This window comes from Diadema setosum, chromosome 6, assembly GCF_964275005.1.
Source record: "Diadema setosum chromosome 6, eeDiaSeto1, whole genome shotgun sequence".
In the NCBI taxonomy this organism is placed as follows: domain Eukaryota; kingdom Metazoa; phylum Echinodermata; class Echinoidea; order Diadematoida; family Diadematidae; genus Diadema; species Diadema setosum.
Window position 1 is genome coordinate 38,886,665 of NC_092690.1, and position 26,895 is coordinate 38,913,559.

The following is a 26,895-nucleotide window of genomic DNA, read 5'->3' on the forward strand; positions in this document are numbered from 1 at the left end:
TTTTTTTAGATACAATATAAAGTATATACACGAATGATGTCGTAAAAAAGAAACAATGCACTTTGCCATGGCAACAAAAATAGTAAATAATCACAATGATGGAAAACAGTGTTCCACTAAAAAAGCCAAGCTTGTAAGACGTGGAACACTGGAACAAAACAACAACAGCACCAATTTGTTATACCAATAAAACATATTCATTTTAAATTCTTCTATATACTATTGTACATTTTACTCATTGATATAACGATGCTGATACTATGAACAATACTTACTAGGATTTGTAGAATGCAAACGTATAAACTATGTAACATATCACATTTGTGGCACAGACACTATGGGGCCAGGTATGCCAGGAAAATTGAACGGAAAGGAAGATATGCAATCGGCCACAAAAAACATAACGACGACAACAACAACAACAATAACACAAAACACAGAAATAACAGAACTTGAGGAAATGCACTCAAACAGATACTGGACAACGAAGAACGAGGAAAAAGGAGCAGGGAAGAATAGAGAAGGAAAAGGAGAGGGAAAAGGAGAGGGATGGAAAAGGTCTGTGGACACACTACAAAATCTCAAGGAAAAGTGAAACATGACGGGTTTTTTCATTGAACAGAATTAACTGGAATATTTAGAAAACAAATATTTTTTTGAGTTTATACTTAAATGTAATTAACTTCACAGATTCTTTTAGATGATTATCTAAGCTATTCCAAAATCTGGGTCCGGTATAAACAAATGTATTTTGAGTGTGTACAGTTCTCACTAAGGGAAGATGAAATTCTTTAGATTGTCTCGTGGGATAATTATGTACGTGGCTGTTACAGTGAAATAAAGAATAAAATATTTTGGGTAGATGGTTGCAGTTGTAATTAAACATAAATTGACCAAGTTGAAACAAATACAACTCTTTTATTTTCAGAATTTTGTGTTCAAGGAACAGCTTGTCAGTATGTGCTCGGATATGAAAGTTAAAAACAATTCTGAGCGCCATCTTTTGCAGAAGAAAAAGTTTATCTAGCAATGTCGAATATGTATTCCCCCAAGCAAGAATTTCGTAATTCAAGTACGGCAATACCAAACTTGAATAAAGCGTAATCAAAGCCGAAGAAGGAAGATAGTATTTCAGTCTATTCATTATGCCTATGTTACGTGCAATTACATTACAAATATTGTTTATGTGACACAAACACCTAAGAATTTAATAGACGAAACCTCTTCTAGGGGAGTAGTGTCAAATATAACATTACCTGGTAATCTATCTAAAGAATTACTGAAAAACATATACTTTGTCTTCTCAATATTCAGTGACAATTTATTTGCATATATCCATTGTGAGACATTCTTCAATTCATAATTCACTGTACTAATTAAAGTATTAGGGTCAGGGTGGGAATAAAATAGATTGGAATCATCGGCGAATAATATGAAAGAGAGTTTATCTGAAGATCTATAAAAATCATTAATATAAACTATAAATAACAGTGGGCCTAACAAACTTCCTTGCGGAACACCACATTCTATTTTTTCATAGAAGAATCAAAACTGTTCACATGTACATATTGATATCTGTCAAATAAATAACTTGTAAATCATTGCAAGGCTTTTCCGCGAATATCATAATGGGATAACTTAGAGAGAAGTATATCGTGATTAATCGTATCAAAAGCCTTGGAAAAGTCCAGAAAGATGCCTATTGTATGCGAAAATTTATCAAGTGCATGTGTAATCTTTTCCACAAAGGTAAGTAAAGCGTGGGTGGTGTTGTGATTTTCTCTGAATCCAAATTGAAAATTCGTAAATATATTACTCATATTAAAAAATTTTACAGTTCGGATATATACTATTCTTTCCAAAATTTTAGAAATTGAAATTAATAACGATATTGGTCTGTAATTATTGACATCATTCTTCTCCCCTTTCTTATATATAGGTATAACTTTGGCAGTCTTCATCTGATTTGGTACAAGCCCAGTAATAAGTGATAAATTAATAATATATTCTAAAGGATCTATTATTTGAAGAATTATATTTTTCAACAAATAATTATCGATTCCATCACAACCTGGGCTTTTCCCTTCTTTCAAATTATAAATGATATCAATAACTTCTTTGATCCTAGTACCACATAACATAGAAAAGGAATTCTCATATTATAAAGCTTTGAGGTTTTCACCGGAACAGAGGAAGTAGTGACATGCCTCATTTTTTTTTTTGGTTGTTTTTTTTTTCTTTTTTGTTGCTTCCTGGGCTAGTCTGGGAGAGCTTTAAAGGGATCGTATAGTTTTGGTTGAGACCTAATTTCCGGTTTCTAACATTTCTTAGTGAGATAATGAGAAACCTCTTATGAAATATGAAAGAGCATATAATTCTATGAGGAATTCAAGGTTTATTTGATGAAAATTGGTTTTGGAATGGCTGAGATATCAAAAAAAAAAAAGAGCGATTTAATAAAGTGTGGGACCCACACTTTATTACGATCGCTTTGTTTTACTCTGTTTTTGGATGTTTCAGTCATTCCAAACCCGATTTTCGTCAAATAAACTTTGAATTGCTCTTAAAATGGTATGCTCTGTACTATATCATAAGTGTTTTCTTGGTATCTCGCAACAAGTTAAAAGCCCAATTCTCATCTCCACCAATACTGTACCATTCCTTTAATCATTTATCATGTGTTATTGTTGTTGTTACCTTTGGTTTATTTTTTTTTTTGGCGTGTGTGTGTTTTTGTTTCGTTTTCTTGTTTGTTATCATACTTCGGTGCCTTTTCGGTTATCATAATGATAGTTTTATATATACATGTAGCTTATATATAGTTGTAAGTTATATATATATATATATATATATAATTATTATATATATATATATATATATATATATATGACTGTCATAATTGTGCAAGTCACGAAGTTTCAAGATTAGGCATGCCTTTTCCCCAGCAAAGATACTGGTGAATTATTTATATCATAAATAACTGCCATACAACACAACGTGCTCCAAAGGACATTAAACGTTTTGATAAGTATACACTATAGCCCTGTCGCTGTACACAAGTGTCGTCGCGCACGGCGTCAGGTTGGGCTAGTTTTAGATCTGTTGCCACTATTCACCATATTTCTTCTCTAGTTTTCACTGTTGTGATATGAATGTGGTTCATGACCGGCGCCACGTTTTTAAAAAGGGGGGGGGGGGCAGCTTATATTTCTGATGTCACTTCTGGGTTTCATCAGCTAAGCAGAAGAAAAAAAAAGAAAGAAAGAAAGACAGAAAAAAGAAAAAAAAGAGAAAAAAGGTCTCAGTAGTTCAGCGCAACTCTCTGATTCCGCTTCCGGGTTTCTTCAAAAGTTTTCTTACCCCCGCCAAAATCCCTCTGGTACTTGCAATCGGCAAAAGCTTTGATAATTACATTCTATTCTCTTCTGGTGCCACTTCCGGAGTTTAAAAAGAAAAGTGGGGAGCTGGGGTCCAAAGTCGTTACACGCTGAGTATTTCCTAGTTAGTATGTATTGTGCAAAAAAAAAAAAAAAAAAAAAAAAAGGAGGAGGCGAGTCCCCACCCCCCCCCCCCTGTTCGATGCCAGGTAAAAATGGCAGAGGTAAAAATGGCAGGGGTAAAAATGGCAGGGGTAAAAATGGCAGAGGTAAAAATGGCAGAGGTAAAAATGGCAGGGGTAAAAATGGCAGGGGTAAAAATGGCAGAGGTAAAAATGGCAGGGGTAAAAATGGCAGGGGTAAAATGGCAGAGGTAAAAATGGCAGAGGTAAAAATGGCGGAGGTAAAAATGGCGGAGGTAAAAATGGCAGAGGTAAAAATGGCAGGGGTAAAAATGGCAGGGGTAAAAATGGCAGGGGTAAAAATGGCAGAGGTAAAAATGGCAGGGGTAAAAATGGCAGAGGTAAAAATGGCAGAGGTAAAAATGGCAGGGGTAAAAATGGCAGGGGTAAAAATGGCAGAGGTAAAAATGGCAGGGGTAAAAATGGCAGAAGTAGAAATTGCAGAGGTAAAAATGGCAGAGGTACAAATGGCAGAGGTAATAATGGCAGAGGTAAAAATAGCAGAGGTAAAAATGGCAGAAGTTAAATGTCAGAAGTAATGAGAGCGATTTCGTCAGATATAAACGTATGAAGAGGTTTTCAATGATAACCTAGCCAGAGCAAACTGTAATTATCGAATTATCAAATCCAAATTGCAGATTCGAAGAATATTGATTGAATTATGTTTTAAAAAGATTAGAGCACTCTCATTATTCTGAGTTTGATTCAAGTGCAATCTGTCTGTGTGCAGAGAAATAATAAACCAGCTAAGAGCCGAGTAGGCCTATGGGAAATTATTTTTATTATTCAGTATTATTATTGTTATTATTGTTATTATTATTATTATTATCATTATTATTATTATTACTATTGTTATTATTATTATCATTATCATCAATAATAATATCATTATCATCTATCATTATAAGGGGGTTCCAACAATGCTGCAAAGCCCTTAAACAGTATAATCCTACGTTGTTTCGCCCAATAAAGTTATCACACACACACACACAGACACACACACACACTAACCCACTTTTGGTATAAACATATACGCAGATATACATACTCTCACATACACACATACACAAACGAATTCCGCTCACGCCCAGGCTAGTATATTGTCATTATTTTTCATTTTTTGAACTGTTTAGTGTAAAGAAGTGAAGGAGACATAGTCGAAGTAAACCGCTAATTTTTCACCTGTTCAATATTGTTTTCTCACATTCAGGTTTCGTCGGAGCCTATTTATCTCACAAGGCCTGATCACGACATAATGTAGAAGTAAAAATACAAAACGCAAAAAACAAACTACAGCAGATGTATCGTCAGACATAAGTAAGCTCTTGCAAAATATTTTATTACATTGTTCAAGTATCACATGGCGTAAAAACAAATAAGTTCTTGCAAAATATTTTATTACATTGTTCAAGTATCACATGGCGCAAAAACAAATATCTCGAAGTTTAATGAACACTTTGTGGTCACTTTACAAACTTATGCCTATTAAAACTGGAGACGAACGTTAGCGATAAACTGTTCTAGTGAGTGTAAAAGCTGATAGTTTGCCATGGGATTTCTTTCAATCATTGTTGAACGAATCCGCAGGCGAAAAAAATGTAAATGTTTGATGCCTTTCAAACTTAGCTGATACTCCAAAGTCAGATTCCATTATGTTATCAACATGGTGTGTTGCTAAAGATTGGTAGATTCAGCCACCGAAAATGACGTTGTTCCCTCGTTATACAACAACAGTAAGAAAATCCAATCCAATCCCATCCAGGTAGATTGAAATCACCGCCTATGACTACCATATGATCGCGATTCAATTTACACAGGGATCGCTGAAGCTCTGCAAGACTCTCTTTACATGTACCGCGGGGAGAAATGTAACACGGCCCTATAAAATTTCTCCCAGTGGTAACAGAAACAGTAAAAGAACCCTGCCAATTTTTCATACCTGCATGTCTGTTATCGAACAATTTTGTTTTCAGAATTTTGCACACTTTTTAAAATACTTATTATCATAGTATAGGACCTACCAGATCTAAAGTAAGTTTGATATTTTACTGACAAGATACCTGTAGAGCTGTATAGTGGTTAGTATATCCATTTTTAGGTGTAAACCGAGGCTTATCTTTTTACTGATATGTAATTGGATTGTTGACTGGCCGAGCATTTTTCAAGTTACATGAGTGTCCCATATTTCTCCCCGTGTCCCATTTCTCCCCGGTCTCCCACGTGCTTTATTTCAGGAGAAGGCACGAAAAGCGCGTATTGCGAGAAAGGTGTCAGAAACATGAAGAAAGAAAAATCTCTGTCACTTATACCTCGTCCTCTTGCATTTCAACGACTAAACTTTTATCAATGGCAGTTTTATCTCTAGCATTTTGACCACTGACATCTCGACCACTGACAACTTTACCTCTGACATTTTTACCACATAATCATTTACCTCGCCATTTTTACCGCTGCCATTTTTACCTCTGCCATTTTTACCCCTGCCATTTTTACCTCTGCCATTTTTACCTCTGCCATTTTTACCCCTGCCATTTTTACTTCTGCCATTTTTACCTCTGCCATTTTTACCTCTGCCATTTTTACCTCTGCCATTTTTACCCCTGCCATTTTTACCCCTGCCATTTTTACCTCTGCCATTTTTACCTCTGCCATTTTTACCTCTGCCATTTTTACCCCTGCCATTTTTACCTCTGCCATTTTTACACCGAACCCCCTGTTCCGTATATAGGTTTTGGCCCTGACTCGTTTTAATCATGGTTATGATCATGTCGCTCTCAATAGAGACATTCCAACTCTTCCGAATGTAAAAAAAATGTCACCGAATTCTGTTCTGTGCAGCACTGGAATCTGCTCTCTCTCTCCCTCTCTCTCTCTCTCTCTCTCTCTCTCTCTCTCTCGGGTGATTGTTGAAGAGCGCCATCTATAGATGGCGTCCCGCTACGAATTGTACGCATGGTAAACTTGATTGTGTAGTTTACACCATTGTATTTATTCTAAGATTCCATATGATAGCAAAATTTCAGAGGTTCTTCTCTATACAGACAATACTAATACATTAATCCCATTGGAATCCAATGACTAAGCGTGGAAAATTAAAAGAATGTCACAATATAAGATTTTAAAAAATGAGGGCGGGCTGAGGTAGGTGCAAGGAGGGCGTGTAGACATTAACACATTTGGCAATAAGAATGTTAGGCTGCGGCATCTTTTCTCTTCGACTTTTCCCCCGTAGGTTTTGCTGTTGTTCTTTAAATGGATTCATTGATCAGTGATATGGAACGTGAGGATTAGTCTAGATATCAGTGGAACATAAAATGTCACTTTAGAGGGAATATTACAACCACAACAACAACAAATGACTCGCGGTAACTTCTAATAAAGACATTCACCGACATCTGTATGGTGCTGTTAAAGTAGAATTTTATCTTTACATGAATTTATATAAAATTAGTTTGACCCTGGATAGTTGATTGTTCAGTGTATTTGGGGGAATTCTATTTTCACTCAAATGCCAAAAATTATAAAACCTTGTATATATCATGCTTGTTCCATTAGTAAGTAGTACAGCAACAAGGACTTCTGTCCATAGGTCTGAGTACTCATCCATTATTCCTCCTTTAGTACTTTCATGCTCTGAAATATTATTCTAAAAATTCAGTATTGAAAAATTGAGCAAAGAAAATGGGATTTCATCGGGATTTGAACCCGAGACCTCCGGATGCTAGCCCGGTGCTCTACCGACTGAGCTATTATTCCTCCTTTAGTACTTTCATGCTCTGAAATATTATTCTAAAAATTCAGTATTGAAAAATTGAGCAAAGAAAATGGGATTTCATCGGGATTTGAACCCGAGACCTCCGGATGCTAGCCCGGTGCTCTACCGACTGAGCTATAGAAAGCCCTAGTTCAGTGATTGTCCCAGAAACCCTAAATTCTCAATGCTCGGATGGTCAGAAGCTATAGCAGTGCACTTTGTGTGTGACACACACGCACGCACTTAAAGGAGACCTCCGGATGATTTTCAGATTTTTACATTTGAACAACTATAGATTAGTAAAACTTTTTACAGAGTTTCAGAATTTGTGATAATTGGGATGAAGAATAAGAATATTTTCAAAATTTAGAACAAATTGCAATGAACATGGATGATGACATGGCAGAGTCACCATGTAAGAATGCATGAGTTGGGGCTCAAGGAAGCAGAACAAAAGAAAAAGGCATGCATAGATTATAAACAGGTGAACTCGCAAGGAAGCGGTATTGTAATGGAATTACGCTGCTACATTTCTGAAATATGTGAACCTCCTATGTCATCATCCTTGTTCAGTGTAATTTGTTTAAGGTTTTTCAAACTATTGTTTCTCTGCTCAAGAACCACAATAAATTCCACAAATCTATACATTGAGTTGTCGATTTATGTACTACATGATGTGAAATTATGAAAATCGTCTGGAATGTCCCTTTAAACCTGGCATAAACCCGAAGGATAATTCAACTTGGGCATGTACGAGGGATCACCGAAGTGATGCAGCTTTTTGAGTATGTGGCAAACGGAAGCAGAGGAAAACTGACCAGAAATAAATGTAATTCATTATTGAAATATTGAGCAAAGAAAATGGGATTCAGTAATAACACATATAAATGAATAAATAGATATTGTATACAATCTATATTACCTGAAGAAGCGTCCAAAGGGGATTCTATTAGTATTTTTCCCTCTCGTGGTTTGGAAGAAAAAGAAGCGCAGAGTTTTCAATCATCCTCTTGTAGTTTGTTCTATCAACAGTTATGTTAGCGAATCACAAGAACGTTACTCAACGTAGTTTCCAAATACCTTCCTCTGACTCTTTCTTTGCATACACATGGTGATTAAAATTGATTTTAAATAGAATCAAGATGAAAACGTGAGGACCGCACAGTCAAAACGATTATTGATCAGTAAATTCCTGGTCATATTCAACCTACGGCTTATTTCCAGGAGAATTAAAATATCTCGGCATAAAATACAAAGTCTAACAGATGACAGAGTAACACAACAACATTTCAAATTCAAGTGAAAATTTATCATTCTGCCCTTCAAAACCGTTGTGTCATAAACAACCTATCTCATGTGTTGCTTGAAGATTCTCCCACAGGAACCTTTTCAGGATTTAACTGTTATTATTTTTTCCTCTCCACATTTTTTTTTCTCTCTCCTCTGCAGCATTTATTTCTAGGATCCACCCAAGCCCCTCTCTTTTACTTTCTTGAATTTTATTCTTTTTCTTCTTTTTCTTCTTTTTCTTCTTCTCTTAGTTTTCTCTCCCCCTCCTCTCCCTCCCTTCTCTCAACATGGTCTCATCTCTCTCGACTTACCTTTCCTTCGCAGGATTATTCATCCTTTCTCCATTGATTCCGCATTCCATAGTCCACATTGTTCGCCGACTTCGTTCTTCTCTTGGTTTCATTAATCTTCACTTCTCTCTCCTATCTCCGTGGTTTTCCAATCTTCAACTCCTTCCTCTTCCTCTTCCCTTCCATTTCTTCTTTCTCCTCCTGACGATGTCCGAACATATTACTTGATTCTCACTCTATTCTTCCTTACCACTCTCTCTGTTCCTTTCTCTACCGTCTCCGCTAGTGCAACTTCAACTTCCAGTCCATTACTGTTCCCCACTCTTCACTTTTTGCCCTCCTTACAGCCCCCATATGTCGCCTCCCTCTTCAATTCCCCTCTTTCTAGGCTCTTCTTCTGCCAACCAACAATCCGGTCAAGGACTACATACACATGGTGTCACCGCAAATCTTTCTCCCTCAACCCATCTCATTTATACACTGAGAAGAAGATGAAAACGACTAATAAAAACCTATTTCTCATCTGCCCTCTAAAACAACAGATTCTTAAGAGTTGTTAGAAAAGCAGCATGATATAAATGAGTCTTTCTGTTGAATCATGTAAATGAAAAATAAATTGGAAAATAATTCGGTATTGCAGTATGCTGTACTATTCTTCTTATACCACATGTACTTTGTTTTTCAGCGAAATGTTTGCGGTTATTCTGTTTTTTTTTTTTCATATATATACAACGGTCAGATAATCCTTAGGCACTGTTAGAAATCCGACAAATGACAGACTTTTTGCGAAGGAGGAGGAAAAATAACGGGAACACACACTCCACTCCTCTTTCTCTGATGTTCTCACAGATACTTATTCAAAATATCCCTGACAACTTTTTCTAGGAAATAGATTTTTCTAACGTGTACGTGTGAGAAATCAACAGGCTCTTCTCTCAGGTGGAAATTTGCTGCTAGGTGATTTATACACGCGAAGATCTACAGGAAATAGAGCGATTGAGAGGGAAAGAGCTGTTTCGACATTTCCCAGTTGGAGAATCCCTTTCTATCTCTCGTGATGACAGACTACACAGACTCACAGAAGAACAGCCACTGGCTGAGCAAGAAGTGGAGTGACATTGAATAAATCCTTGTGATATATACTGTTGTCCCGGAGAGTCGTCATAGTTATTCAGAGTCACCCGTTCACGATGTTTGCTTCACTCTGAGACAGACTGGGTGTGGCCGTGGTTCGTTTGCCAGCTTGAGAGGTACCACCAGGGGTGACGATGATGTTGGAGTCGCGGCTGAACCTCGCGTGGATGATGTTGAGGAGGGCGGTCTTGAAGTGTGGATGCTTGGTGCCGTAGATGACTGGGTTGAGGCAAGGGTTGAGGAAAAGGAAAACCATGGCCAGGGGAACTCCCCGGATGCCAAACTGGGCCAAGATGCACACACCGTAGGGGATGATGCAGAGGAGGAATCCAAGGACCACGATGAAACAGTTCTTGGTGATACGGGAATCCATCTCGTACAGTTGCCGGGCTCTTCTGGATCTCTTCGCAGCAGACTTTAGGGAACGATAGAGGAAGAAAATGGAAGGAATTTGACAGAAGATATGATATATGAATGAAAGCTATGACATTCATTCTAACAATTGGAATGGTACAGCCGGGCAAACGGATTGTTTTTGCTATACAATGCTCATCAACAAATTAGTATAACTATTTTCATTGAAAAAAAAAAAACCGCTTCATGATATGCAGTGAACAAGCTGAACGCAAACAATGGCCTTACCTGTTCTTGTGAGTATATATATGTGTGTGTGTGTGTGTGTGTGTGTGCATGTATTTTAATGTTTTGTAAAGAGGAAAACGAAGAACACACACATATATATATATATATATATATATATAGATAGATATATATATAGTCATGGTTAATTTGTGATACTTTCCTATGAAGTCACAAACAAGGACGGCATTCTACAGAAACTGCAACGCTTACGTAATACCTACATGTAATTCAGTGAGCTCCGGAAAACCGTAACTTGTCTGTTCTAATAGTCACAGCGAAACATGACTTAGATATTGAGAGCAGCTTCTTATGATGATTTTGAATTCTTATCATTCTCTTGGAAACATTTCCGAAGCGTCAGACTATAGCCGGAAATATCAAGGGTTGTACATATAGCTCTAGATTCTGGTTTCTGCCGCAATTCTTCTATGATTTGACCTCCCAAAGGAAAGTCAATTCCGAAAAGAAAAAGAAAAGACAGAGGATCTCTCTTCCTTGCACCATTCCGCTGAACATGTGCAATAGTGATTTTCATCACCGCGGTCATGCAATAAAACTATTGCATGACCGGGCATTATTTCACAGCAGTGCGGCCCAGCGCCTATTCGCACTCTAAATTCGTTGGATTAAAAAGTAATCTAATAGACCATGAGGAGGGACAAATCTAAATAAGATTATTAATTTCAAATCTAATGGATTTAATTTCTAAATCAATTAGACTAAAAATTGTAATCTGATATGGATTTGTCCATCCTCATGGTCTTATTAGATTACTTTTTAATCCAACGAATTTAGGGTGCACCTGATCACTGATTCTAAGGAATACGCAACTCCACGGTCTCTCGTGACAATAAGAGTAACTTACAAATATGTAATATTTACTTAGATTGAATATCAAAATTTGCAACGGGGTTCTCCCAACAGACCTACACCCACGAGTCATACAGCCCATGAGCTCGACACCAGGCGAATAAGGCCCATGAGTCCGACATTAGGCAAATTAGGCCCGCTATAGTTCGGCACAAAGCAAAAAGACCTTCGAATTCGACCCTTGATAGAAAGAAATCAAACAAACAAACACACAAAAAAGCCCCCAAGACCGACACTACATCACGTGGTTTAATAAATTGACTTATCAAATTAAAGACTCCGGTGATACACAATCTGAATACCACATGATAAGGCGCTCAATCTATAGATGGTGTAAAACATTTTTTTTTTTTTGTACAACATTAATCGAATTGAATATACAAGTCTCATAGATTTAAAATAAGTGTCATCACGACTTTTTCCAGCTTTATGCATCATAAAAAAAAAAAATACAAAGTCTGATAGATGCTAGTTACATAATCATGCATGGTTCGAGCCATTACTATTGCCATGAGAACTTTCCCTGGGAATGAAAAAAAAAAATGAAAGAAAGCATATACAGAAGGTATCAAAGATGATGATTTAAATATTTCAATTCAATTAAATTCAAAATGATTTTATTTCCATATAAAGTAATACAAAGTAATGTACATAATACATAACATAATATTCAAAGGAACTTTGAATCACGTAAGTTTCAACAAAACATGAATACAATTAGTATAATGATATCAACTCTGGTTTGGATAAATAAACAAGTAAGCGATACAATCTTAATTTATAACTCTACATGGAAAAGAGGAATTCACAATAAAAGCATAGCTTGTAAAATTTGTGAATTACTCTAGAGGGTTAGGGCACCTCAGGATCCGTCAAGGACTCCATATATAAAATGTTGATATTCTGATGTCAGGCGAAATAATCAGAAAATAAAAAAAAAAAGACTATGACAAGGAAAAAACAAAAGCAGGGACGAACAGACAGAAAATAAAACTAAAGATAGACATGACAAGGAAAGGGAGGGAAACAAAACAAGACAATGTCTACATTTCATGCATTTAGTTATCTGGAAAGGTCACCAAGGCATGAGGAAAAACCTCAAATTCCATACAAATTTGGCTTAAAAAACACAAACTCTTACTGATTAAGATATACTCATCATTAATTTATTTATTTTTATGAAAATACCCCCCCCCCCCAATTTTTTCAATCTATTTGTTTGTTTTCGTGAGGATGACAAAAGAATTTGTTAAGTTTTGATTTAAAGGAAGGGAAAAGTCAGAGAATCTTTTAGAGTACTATCAAGGCTGTTCCAGAACCACGCGCCAGTGAAAACGAATGTATTTTGGGCGAGAATTGTACGTAGTTATGGTAAATGATATTCATTGGAACGTCGAGTAGGATAATTGTGTACCGCATCATTGCGTCGAAAATTTGATCAAATATTTGTGGTGAACTTTTATTATCATATTTGAACATAAATTGACCCAACTGAAATAAATATAAATCATTTATCTTTAATAATTTATTATCACAAAACAAATTATTAGTATGAGCACGTGGATTTAAGTTGGAGATTACTCTCAACGACTTTTTTGCACTAATAAAATGTTTTTCCGAAAGGAATTGATGCATGTTGACCCACACTAAAATCCCATAATTCAAATGCGGTCAAATAAAACTGGAAAAAAATATTTCAGTCTATTTATCATACCTATAATTATTTCGTGAAATTGTTTTACAGAGAACATTGACATGATCTCTCCATGTAAGTTTATTGTCAACACAAATACCAAGAAATTTTATACTATTGATTTGTTCAAGAAATATTATCGATGTCCCCAGGCAATATTTCTATCGAATTACTAAAAATCATAATTTAGACTTAATTTATTTATTAGACTTAATCCAGTGTGAAACCTATATCAACATTCTGAATTCAGGGTATGGAGAAGAGTATGAGGATTAAGAATCATCTGCAAACAGAATAAATGATAATAATTTCGAAGATCTGTGAAAATCATTAACATAAATTATAAAAAGCAATGGGCCCAATAAACTACCTTGTGGAACACCACAATCTATATCTAACATCTGAGAGTTTATGTTGCTGAAAGTCACAAATTGTTTTCTGTTAGATAGGTAGCTCCTGAACCACTCCAAGGTCTTCCCCCGAATTCCATAATGATATCATTTATTGAGTAGTATTTCATGATTGATAGTGTCGAAGGCCTCGGAGAAGTCCAGGAAGATACCTACCATATGACAGAACCTATCTAATGTTTTCTACAAACGAAAGTAGAGCATGTGATGTGCTATGGTTTTCACGAAAGCCAAATTGTGAATCAGTATAAAATATATGATTTGCTTGGCAAAATCTAGATGTTCTAACATATATAATTCTTTTTAAACCGTTGACATACTTGATAGTAAAGAAATGGGCCTGTAATTATTAACATCACTTTTATCCCCCTTTTTAAACACTGGGACAACCTTTTAGCTATTTTCTTATTGTCGGGTGCAACACCAGTCGAGATAGATAAATTAAAGATATGTACAAGGGGATCAACAACATAAACAATAATATTTTTCAGTAAACGGTTATTAATACCATCAAAACCAGAACTTTTCTTATCATAAAGATCACATACAATTTTGAAAACTTCTTCTCTATGAGTTGATTAAAAAATATTGAATTGGGGTTAGACGCACATAAGAAGTCATTGAATGTTTTATGCGTCGGTTGAACATTCCGCGCTAAATTTTTACCAACTGAAGAGAAATACTCATGAAAAGTTTCAGCTATATCAATTGACTTCTCACTGATAACGTTACCCCATCTTATTTTTGAAACTTTAAAAGTATTTTCAGATATATTTCTTACATCTTTAATAACTTTCCATGTATTTCTCATATTATGCTTGACTAAATCAAGTTGATTTGTATAACATTTCCCTTTTTTATATTTAAGAACATTTGTAAGAATATTCTTATAATAAGATTATAATTTCAATATTATATTTCAATCTATTTTGCTCAGTAGGGTTATGCTTATACTTGTAAAAAAAGACACTTTTCTGTTAATGATCTTAAAATTGATTTTGTAATCCAAGGAATTCTCTGAATTTTATCCTTTTTCTAAACCTTACTTATTGCAATACGAATATCTAAATTCATAATTATTGATTATTTGCATAAAATTATCAAATGATAAATTTGGATCTGATAAACAGAAGACCAATCAATATTTTGATAATACCGACTGTCTATATTTTCTCGACTTTTGTTGTATTTGGAGCTGCACACTTTTGTCTATAGGGCCTAGAGTGTAAAACTTTACCGTCATAAGTATATGAATGAATTTCATTTGTTTTATACGCTTTGAATTAAACTTTGTGATTAACATTACTTTGAATGATCAACAATAGTATACAAATGATGCACAGGATAGAGTGTGTTAGTGAAGGTGCGGCGCGCTCGAGAGTATTGACAATGGTGCGACATGCACGAGGCGCAGCCGAGTGCATGTTTGCAACCGTTGTCAATACTCGAGAGTGCGCCGCACCTTCACTAACGCCACGAAATAATCCTGTGCATCATTTGTTTTATAAAATGGGTCGAAAAATAACAGCATTATTCACGTACCTTTGTGGGTCAATACCAGTCAGCTACATGTAGCACTCGCTCAAAAGTCAAGATGTCCGAAGATGTTCGTCCAAAACATTTGCGCACGTCGCACTCGGAAATCCCGCATATAAGTACTGTACGTACGTACGTATAAGAGTATACGTACGCTACGTGTTATGCACAAGAAAGGCCGCCGGCTGTTGTGTGGCAGCCCGCGGCCCGAACTAGAAGTTGTTTACAGGATTGACAGCGCGTATAGTAGCGCGTGACGCACTTGTAACAACTGATTGAGTGCGCACTGCTAGTGTAAACATTGTGACGTACGTCAGGCCAGGGAGGTGGAAGAGAGACTCTTCTTAGTGCATACCTGAAGAAATTAATGCACGGTCACGTGACTCATTTCAGCGCTTCCAATTGGCTACATTCTTGAACCCATTTTATAATATGTTTTATCATATGTATACTGTGTATTTGTATTATCTTTTGTTGTTGAATGGAAACGAAAAGGCGCAATCACATTTGGCGATGTTGGTAAGCAAAGGAGGCAGCATCTTAATGTATACCTTACTCTCCACCACGTCATAGGACTCTGAGCGGGAAACGCCAGGGGACGGACCGAGGTCGATCTGTGCCTGGCTTCGTCGCCGAAGATGACGCTTTACGAAGAAGAAGATGCGAATGTAGGATGAGAGAACGATGGCCAGAGGAAGACATGACAGGAAGATGCCTTCGATGTAGGCAAGGAGAGTGGTTTCTCTCCCGGTGGCGTCGCGCTCGAGGTCGCTGCATAGTTTCGTGCCGTGGTCGAAGCCCAGCGTGATGGCGCCGCTCATGTACGGGATGATGACGACGTTGAAGGGGATGAGCCAGGTGGCTGCAATCATGGCCATGATCGGACCGCGCTGATAGATGCGCTGGTAGACGACGGGCGACATCGTGACGAGGACCATGCGATTGACCCCGATGGCCACGAGATGCCAGACGCTGCTCCCGAGCGTGACGTCTCGTGCGATGGCAATCGTCACGCAGAACCAGTCGGACAACGGCCATCCTGTGGGAGACAAGATCCCCACCACCATCCACGGGATCACCAGACAGGTGGCGATATCACTAACCGCCAGGCTGCAGATGAAAACGTTGGTGACAGATCGCATCTTCGTGAAGTTGATCACGGCCGTGACAACCATCAGGTTGCCGACAAGCCCAAAGAGGCATACCGCGATGAAGTACGTGGATATCGCGATCCTCCCGCCGTAGTTTGTGAAATCGACATCGACATCGTCACTCATAGTGTCATTGTGATCATCTGCCATAATTAGTCCATCAATTTTCATCCGTCTTCCTATTCTTTTATAATAATTCCCTGCCAATTTTTTCGCAAAGTTTAATTCTTCACATGTAGGAAGAAATTGAGACTTCGCTCGTCAACCAAGTCGCATTTATTCACGTCATCCACGGTCACCAGGACAGGCGAAATCAACACCACCAAAAAGTCTATTAGATAGACACTTTCTAATGTCCCTTTTCCCAGAAGAGGTGGTAAGATTGACATAGATGCACAGCGTATCTGTACAACCGAGTCGGAATATATACCACTTACCACGTATAGTAGGGAAAAGTACTGAATAACTGTAAATTAGACAACTGAGAATAGATCACGTTCGACAACCAACGTGTGTACATCAGTGCCATAAACCACTACATGGCGGCCGTCACACTTTACGGGATGTTGCGGTGGCCAAAATTAGCTGTAGACCAACAAGGCTTCAGCGTGTGACTGCATGTTTGTTTGTTTGTTGTTGTTTTTTTTCGGAAAAGAAGGAAAGTTGCGGGCCATCCTATCAAACGTGCCAGCATGTTTGTTTGTTTGTTTGACTGTAATACATTTTCCCCCAGATACATGAACCGCACTAATAACAACGACCAGTATGTTGCCATGTTACTGATTTCTAATCCACAACTGCCGCTGCCTATCAATATTTGTTACAAATACGAAGGCTAGTGGCACATGATTGGGGAAAATATGAACGATATCGCATTGCTGAGCTGGCTAACAGCTTGATCAAGAAGCATGTCTAATCAGAAACTCATCTTGAAGCTACATCCCCTCCACAACCACACCCAATTTCATCCCTATATATAACGATTGATATTCACAGAACTTTCTCAAAGCCTCTACTTATCAATTACATTGTATCATACATGATGCAGCTTTACTTGATAATAGCATTATGACAAATTAAACATCAGCGGCAGAACCACACCCCCCCCCCCAAAAAAAAAAAAATGTACTACACAATTTAAATGACGTCATAACTTTAATATTTCTATTTTCTTGACACAATGTATCTGAACAGTTGGTACTTTAGTTATGATGTCTTTTTTGTAATATTCAAAAAAAAAAATCGCCGTTTTCTCATCCTTTTGTGAGTTGGGAAATAGTAAACTGGTTGATATGTGAAAATATTCTAAAACTTTCGACGAGTCATGGATGCGTTTGTGAATTATGTATTCAAAATAAAGAAAGGTACAGCAAGAAAAATCATACAAATGAACATTATTGTTATTATTATTATTATTATTATTATTATTATCATTATTATTCTTGTTATCATTATCATAATTATTGTTATTATTTCGTTTTATTTATACAGGGTGGCCCCGTCAGTAATCAAGTACTGGGGGTGGCAGGCTATTCCACAGTAGAGCACCGTCAACTGAAAGGGCACGTTTACCACATTCTGTTTTTACTCTTGGGATAATAACACCAAAATTCATAGCATTGCCATTTCTAACAGTTAATCGAACGTAACAAATACTTCGTTACACTCAAAGGGGGCAACATTTGGGTGGGTGACGGGTTGAAAGGAATCACAGTGCGATGACTTGTTATGTTAATGTCATAAAGAATCAAATTCACTTTCTCGGAAATACTTTTAGGTAAACTCCATGTCTGTTTGACTTTATGGCGTGACATGAAATTATATAGTTACATTTTGCTGGTATACTCGACAAAGGCGAACAATCGATCGATGGGATATTGTTTCTGAAGTCAGAAATTGATACGTATGTTGTTGCTTGAAGAGGCTGGGTGGGCGAGGTATGTCGACAGTCTTGTGATAAATGATATAGTCTTGAGTTCATAGAAAAAGCACTGGATAGTGATTATTGGTGAGTTAGGGTTTCTAGGAGCGTGCGAAGCGTGGTGGAGGGGAAGTGGGAGATTCAGAGATCATTACAAGGAAGCAATTTAGCCTTAAAAAGAAAATGTAAAGGAAAACCATTATCAATCTTCATTTACTTGACTTGCTTGACTTGATTACTTGACCGGTTTGTAAGGTATGTTAGCTCAAGTATTTCCTTCATGCCTTCTTGCAGCAAAGACAATTAAGCTCTCTTTGGGAAATCAATGTTTTATAATGAATTCTTCTGAAATTCCTTTTACATATCTTCCTTAATTTCTAAGAAATTCCTTCTATGTCTTCCTTAAATTTATCATTCTACTTAATTCTTTCGCATTGCGAATTATTGCAGGGTTACATCCGGAGAGTGTTGTGTAGGCCTACATGGAATTTTCCAAAACTTTAAGAGCCTTTATAAAGCTTTTTGACAAACTTTCAGATTTCCCTTAAACTTTTACTCATGGTTTTGCAAATATTTCTGCATTTACAAGTTTCTACTTGTAACAGCTTTGGGGATAATTTTTCCTTTAAAACATAATACACACTACTCTGCGTATAGGACGCTCCCCTTAAAAACATAATATACACACTTCTACTCTGCGTAGGACGCCTCCTGTCGTCTGTGAACCAGTTATTTTGAAAAGGAAAATACTGCGAGGGGTTTTACATTTCCATTTTTATTATATTTGTGTGCAATAACGCCAACACATTTTTAATACGATTATATATTCTGTTACAGTTCCACTGCAAGGATACTGAAACGAGTCTGATGGCAGATTGCCTATTGTAAGAACAGCATGGTAAACGGTCAAACTATACACCAGCTATAGCTTTCATAATCTCCGTAATAAGCCAGTCTGAATGAGTTCCACTTTGCGCATTAGCAGAAGAAAGGTCATTCGTACTGACAAGCATGTTAGTTTTTAAATTCACTGGGGTAAGCATCTGGGATGTAATGATTATTCATGTAATCCTTTTAAATGCTGCTTGCCAGCACATCCACCTGACAGCAAAAGTGGTATTTGGCAATATCAATAGAAAGAGATTGTTAATACATTCATTGCAAAATAATTTAATGGATGCTTTCTCGAGTGTTAATATTGACGGATCATTCTAGTCATCTGGTCTACACAAGTTCATTCTTTGTTTGGACAGGTTGAATGAATTCCATAATATTTGCTACGTAAAGCTTACGCATTATGTCGCTCAAAAACGAGTGAAGTGCCCATAACCGACTGAGAAAGAAAAAAGGGTCATTCGGACCATGTGCCCAATGAGCTAACTCCGAACTGAGATGGTTATGCCCCTGTCACACTTTTCCGGATATGGCAAACGCATTAAAAACGAATGTCAAATTTTGGCATCTCTTGATATCCGTTAAGATGCGTTTCATTGTCCTTTTTATCCTTTGGATGGACATTTATCTTCCGGTGATTTTCGTCAGAGCAGCCAGAAAGCTTTATGCATGCACAAAGTTTTTTCTCGCCAAAAACGGATAGCACGATCTGATCCTTGTCCGATGGTTATACGTTTTCTCCTGTATCTATACTGTACTTTGTCGTTTTCCACGCGTTTCCATCCGTTCGGCCTCCTGTAGAATTCCATAACATTTGTTACGTAAAGCTTACGCATTATGTCGCTAAAAATTAGTGAAGTGCCCCTAACCGGCTGAAAAAGAAAGAAATGTCACTTGGACCATGTGCCCAATGAGATAACTCCGAACTGAGATTGTTAGTCTCTCTCCAGTGCGTTACGCAATGGAGAGAGACGAACCACCTACAGTAGGCCTAACCTACATACCATGATGGAAGTGATCTACCTGCCAGGTAAAGAAGGATAAGCGCCAATTCCTTGACCCTATTCCCACCGGGGGGGGGGGGGCATTTTGCCCCCCCCCCCCTCGACGTTTCGCTTGATTATTCCGCAACGCGTGATGCTCTCGCCGCGACATTTTAGGCCTTTTTTCGTGCAAGTATCGCGCAACTTTTGAGACCAAATTTGTCGCTCTCGGGCTTACCGTTTTGAAGCCACGCCCCTTTGAAGAAAATTCGTCGACCCAAAAATTGCTCAAAAACATGATTTTATGTACAAATCCAATTAAATTGTTGTTGTTTTTTTTTTGCAATCAATTTATATAAAAATAAATATTTTTACTTTCAATGGCTGATAATGATTTATTTTAGCCTGATTATGCTTTGAAAAGTTTCTGCGACAAATTTTGACGAAAAAAACCAGCAAAAACAAAAAGTACATAAGAAATACATAAGAAATTAAATAAACAATAAAATACATAAGAAATGAATATGAAGCCGAATTTTTGCTTAATATTATTGTTGAGGATATTGAAAAGAATATGTTCACCAAAAATTAAAAGTCTTGGAGCTTTATTTTTCGAGTTATAGGTAAAAAAAGAAATGCATAAATTAGCATAAATTAATTAATATAAAATACATAAATTAAAATTTGAAAAAATCTAAGTATACAGTCTTGTAGATTACATTGGCCTCTACCTTAGTGCAAATTTTCGCGAGAATCGCGCAATCCATGACCGAGATCTGAAGGAGGGGGGTGCAAAAGATCTCCACCCCCCTGTGGTTTCAAGTCCCTCCAAAAAAAAAAAAAAAACACACAAAAAAAAACGGTGGGATTAGGGTTAAATCTTATGGAAGAGACAAGACCGTTCAACTGCAAACCTGCACTCAAGATCCAGCTGAGCTCTAGCTATTTAGGAATACCGCTCGACCATGTCTGGCCACATGAGATTATAGGAAAATGTGTCACGCGATTCAAGTTCGCCCGTACGCCCGCAAATAATAATTACTCAATTAGTATAAAGTCTGTTTCTAAACACTTGTTCAATGTTGTAATATTCTTTGTATTTTCTCTGTAGTTTAAAGGGATGGTATAGTATTGGTGGAGATGAGAATTGGGCTTTTAACTTTTTGCGAGATACCAAGAAAACACTTATGAAATACCAGAGTATATCATTTTAAGAGGAATTCAAAGTTCATTTGATGAAAATCGGGTTTGGAATGGCTGAGACATCCAAAAACAAAGTAAAACAAAGCGATCATAATAAAGAGTGGGTCCCACACTTATTACAATCGCTCTGTTTTGGATATCTCAGCTATTTCAAAATCAATTTTCATCAAATAAACTTTGAATTCCTCATGGAATTACATGCTCTTTCATATTTCATAAGATGTTTCTCATTATCTCACCAAAAAATGTTAGAAACCTGAAACCAAAACTATACGATCCCTTTAAATGTAACCTAAATAGAAGAAGGAAAAAACAACTTTGTAGACTTTGAAAATTTCACCCGGACGTGATTTGGCCGGAAAAAAAAAATGTATCTAGGCATATTACATTTGGAAAGACGTTGACCTCACACTTCTTAATTCTCCAATTCATCTGTACACGAAATCTTCACAAGTATTTTCTTGGGCGATAGCATTGCATCTTAAAGAATTTTCTCTATAAAAGTTATTGATAGATAGGCCTACTACGTTATTACAAGTCTATTATAGTATAATCAAAATCCCCATAATAAAATTCATTCTACTTTGTTTGATGTTTACAAAAAAATAATAATAAAAAATAGTTACATTAGACGTTAATGTGCAGGCCAATTGGAGCTCGGTGCACTGAGAACCTCCCCATCTCGTACAATGTGGTCGCTCTTAATAGTATTCTCTCGTATGACTATGAGAAAATGTAGAATTTCATAATTTTGTTTTTCTGGGCTTATTTTGTTATGTTATTTTTTTTTTTTCAAAATCACTGTCATTCTGTTTGTCTGATTATTCTGTATTTTGGCCTTATTTCGGTCTATCAAGCTCTAACTTGAACATAGAGGTCACTACACTGTAAAAACATCGGTGTTAGATTTAACACCATAGGTGTTAAATCTAACACCGATCAATCTTCAATAGAGGACCACACCCACAGGTGCTGAAAATGTATTGTGACGGTGTTAAAAAGTGTTCGCCTGGCACTTCGTGGTGTTAACTTGACACTGTGGCTGGTGATATTTTTGACACTGCGCTAGAGTTAATTCAATTATGACACCGCATGGTGTTGATTTGATATTGGTGGCGTTAATTTCAATGGTATAACACCCGTCCAGCTTCAATAGGGGACCACACCAACTGGTGTTACTGTGGTGTAAATATGTTTACACATTTTTACAAAAATCAAGTACTTTATCGGAAAATTCTTTATGGTCTTGTTGAAGTTCAAAATTAACAAGAAGTACAGTAACTAAGAAACTATTCAAAAAACAATTTTGAATTTTGAAATGACACCCGGAAGTGTTAATCTAACACCATGAATGAGCACCGGAAATTTAACACCAGCTCGGTGTTTCTTATTTAACACCGGACTTTTTGCAGTGTATGCGCTTGTTTTTCACCGATATCCTTTATCTTCTCAAGTAGAACCTTTTTGATGGCGTGGTGATAGTCGGCCAACTAAAGAAAGAAATAATAATAATAAAAAAATAAACAACAACAACAAATCCAAACGCGAGGAGGTATTTCGAGTTGCTTTCTATCCCCCAGTGATTGTGCAAACCATCAGACTGTTCCCATGCACGCGAGCACGACCAATAGACCATCAATATAGACATTGAAAGAATGTGCTCTATTTTGATCTTTTAAAAATAAGGCGCACCATTTTCTTCCTGCGTGTCTGTGGTTTCCAAATTCTACCTTGGTCATGTTGGTGGATATCTACCCCTCCCTCTCCTCATTGTATAGTTTGTCGCCAATGTATAGTTCTCTCTCGGTACCAGTGTTCACAAAGTATCCTTTCAGACATTGATCTTCCTTCATACTCTTTTTGCCTCGTCCATTACGCTGTGACAATGCGATATAACAGACTGACAGAATGAATTACATCCCTCCACATACACACCAACACACACACACACACACACACACACACACACACAAACAAACAAACAAACAAACAAGCGCAAGGGATGGCATGCCTTGAGCCTGTGGACAACACCATCTAGCACCTATAGCTACCAGCTTGTAAAGTCCGTGTTCCATGGATCGATTTGTAAGAATAAAAGGCATTATTGTAGTGATGGGGAAACGTCGACAGCCTTCACCCATCTAAATCCCGAAAGCCCGACCCTCACAGCTTTTGTTCCCCGCTTGAATGAGTAGACTGTAAAGGGGGAGGTATAATCGTGGCTATTGATGCAACTTCGAGTCTTCCTAACAGGAGTTTTGATATACTCAGCGAATGAACTCCCCGGCTTGGCTACATCTTCAGCATCGGAATATTGTTGACTGCATTAGATAAGATTACAGATTGATTCCATCAGGAGAGTGGATTGATTATGCTATCGTAATGGCCTATGTTCCCATTCGAGTGCGTGTGTTCAGAGTGCTAATTCTACTATGGATATTATTTGTAGCACTGCTAGCTATCTGGCTCACACGCTTCCCCAACAGACAAGAAAATGGTAAGTGCATAACAATAGTAATGTTTTCCTATTGCTTTGACTTGCAAGCAGACTTGAAAATTTTAACAGTCACCGGCGTGTCGTGTCGATCACCCCATCCCGTCCCTAATTGGGCCTACTCCAGTACAAGTTATGGTGCACCATAACTAGCCAGGGGATGGCTAGTAACCGATCAGTGGGAATCAGTGGGAATGCTGAGGGATGATTGTTCCAATCCTTGTGGGATTCATTTAAGAGTACATTATATATCTACTGTTGTGTGAAAATTATTTGCTTCAGAACGGTCTCATATTCAAGTAATATGCAGATTAATGCCCCGTCACTGACCAGGGACGCTTACCCGGAAACATTAAACTGCACATTACTTGAATATGAGACCGTTCTGAAGCAAATATTTTTCACACAAGAATAGATATATAATGTACTCTTAAATGAATCCCACAAGGATTGGAACAATCATCCCTCAGCATTCCCACTGATTCCCAGTTACTAGCCACCAGTTAGTCGTATTATACTATAGTGCTGGTGTCAGATCAACCAATCAAGATGGTGGAAGTGTACATCAAAATCGGAAATGAAATGATGAAGTTTTGGAATGATAAGACATTTAGGCCTACAAGCACTATATAATTCTTCACGCAGCGATATAGTGTTAGCCAAACAGGTCGCTACCACAAGGCTAAGATGCATAATGGCGTATCTTCATTCCACAGCTCTCCTATACTGTAAACAAGGGTCATAATATGAAACTCAAAGTTTTGTTCACATTAAAGACTTTCGACCCCTTTCCTTACTGAAGAAATGATGATGTTTGGTAAGTACATATGCAACATATAGAGAAAATGAATTCACCAACTCTCTGAAATACAGCATGTACATCTATATTATGGCCAATTGCAATATAAAGCGGCTTATAACAGAGGTTTCAGCTTGTTATTCCATATTGGTCATTGTCGGTACTCAGTAGGTTCTACCCCTATTAATCCATAAATGTGATATTTCTCATGTTTCTGATGTACCCTCTCTGCCGTCATGTGTAGGCCTACATGTTGTATAGGCCGATACACTTTGTTGGAATACCAATCTTAGACCTCCTACGACTGCAAGCGCATTACCAACACGAAGATCAATACTACTACTGCAGGCCCGTGGGGCGGATCTAGGAATTCCGTATAGGGTTGGCGCAAACTATGTTTCTGGTGCTTCTTCCGGTGCGTCCCCCCCCCCCCCCCATCCGCCAATTATCTGTGTGTCATTCCCTAAGTGTTTCGTTGAATTCTATACATTCTACTTTGTGTATATACTACAGTATGCTTTGTTTGTAACTGCTACGAATTAAGCCAATTCCCCCTCAAACATGCCCAGTACTTCCATCATTACAGGTTAGCTTAAAGATTCGTAATGACATTATCTCACAGGTATTATAGTAACAATCGCGGCCATGATTGTTGAATATCATTATGTTCATTTCTATCTTAATAGATGATAGTGTTATACATATTTACAATTCTTCTACAGATGTGCCGTTATTAAAGATATATCGCTCAGGTTATAATCACTTATCCTTGAATTATGTTTGAGGCTTAAAGTCCAAGAAAATTAGAGGGAAATTCTCTCCAAGTTTGAATAATAAATTGCAGGATTGTTTTATTTTTTCATCAGTGAACTCATCATCAATCCAGGCAATTTCTGGCCCTGTATAATCTGCACCGTGCCTGTAGTTATAGTATGGACTTGACCAAATGCCTCATAAGATCACGAATGACATAATATGAGACCCGGGAATGAGACTTTAGTGATAACCGATGGTATTTCTTGTTCATTTCTCCAGAAATGATAAAAGACCAGGAAGTAAGAGCTTTCGGACAACTTGAACAGCGGAACGAAGGATCTCCAGCAAGTAGAGCTCCAGTTGATCTTAAGGCCAAAGTGGAGAGCATCCAAGCAAAGCGCCGCCGCATCCTTGCTGAGCGGTGTCCGAAGAGAAACGACAACGAGACGCAAATATTTGTAAGTTCCTTCTCGCTGAAACATCTGTTAGTTCTCGAGAAGCACAAATTGATATATTGTCTCGTTCCAAAAGTCGGTTGTAGCAACTGGAAGAGAATTTTGATGGTTTTGGATGGACAGAGAAAATCGGTGGACGGCTTGACGTCTGATGAGGTTCATAAGAGGTCGCGCTTCAAGTATCTTTACTCTTATTCCGCTGCGGATCAAAATCGCATCCTCAGAGAGTACGAGAAATTCCTTTTTGTGCGACATCCATTTGAGCGGCTTCTTTCTGTGTACAAAAACAAACTGGAGGATTTGGCGTACTATCGTCACAATCGCTTCTTCCATCAGTTTGGGCGGGAAATCATCAAGAGGTGGCGTCCGGATGCCAGCGACGTCGCCGTGGCAACAGGAGAAAACGCCACCTGGCCAGAGTTCATCAAATACGTCACGGATACAAAGCATCGACAAAAGTTCGAGAAGTCGACCGCATACCTCAGCGACCATTGGACAGAGATGAACAAGATATGCTCGCCCTGTGATGTCCACTTCGATTTCATTGGTCACTTGGAGACTGTTCCGGAAGAATCGCAGTACCTCCTAAAAAAGTGGGGCGTTGAGGATCGGGTAGCCTACCTTGGAGCGCAAACGAGTCGGCCGACGAACAGCTCACATTCGAGAACTTACGAGACGTATTTTAAACAACTCGATGATGGCGCACTAAGAACACTGTGGGAATTATTCAGGGACGATTTCACCCTCTTTGATTACCCCAAACCTTGGTTTATACCTTCGGGACATTAGTAGGCCTCATGCACTTCAGTTAGCACTTACCTGTATGTTTTCCATTCATTGATCAACACAATCGTGGTCATGTGGATAGAAAGCTTTGACAGCCCATCTATCGACAACATATCCATGTTTAACAAGTTAGATGATAACTTTTACGAAAGTGTCTCATTTTTAACATCAGTTGTGACAAAAACGTCATGACTGCAAATCGAACAATAACAGTAATAATAATGACAGCGCGATACTGATTATTATTGTTCTCTCTTTCTTTTACGGTGGTGGTC

General features: G+C 37.7%; 2 protein-coding genes across 2 annotated transcripts; one reads left to right on the forward strand and one right to left on the reverse strand.

Moving 5' to 3' along the window:
- Positions 1-10,070: 10,070 nt before the first annotated feature.
- LOC140229783 (G-protein coupled receptor moody-like) lies at positions 10,071-16,479 on the reverse strand. Its single transcript, XM_072310017.1, has 2 exons — positions 15,730-16,479; positions 10,071-10,442 (listed from the first exon to the last, which is right to left on the reverse strand). Exons 1-2 carry the CDS (start codon positions 16,477-16,479, stop codon positions 10,071-10,073), a joined length of 1,122 nt encoding a protein of 373 aa, XP_072166118.1.
- A 9,181-nt stretch (positions 16,480-25,660) lies between these two features.
- On the forward strand, positions 25,661-26,623 carry LOC140229784 (carbohydrate sulfotransferase 11-like). Its single transcript, XM_072310018.1, has one exon. The coding sequence runs from the start codon at positions 25,661-25,663 to the stop codon at positions 26,621-26,623; it is 963 nt and encodes a 320-aa protein (XP_072166119.1).
- Positions 26,624-26,895: the final 272 nt, after the last annotated feature.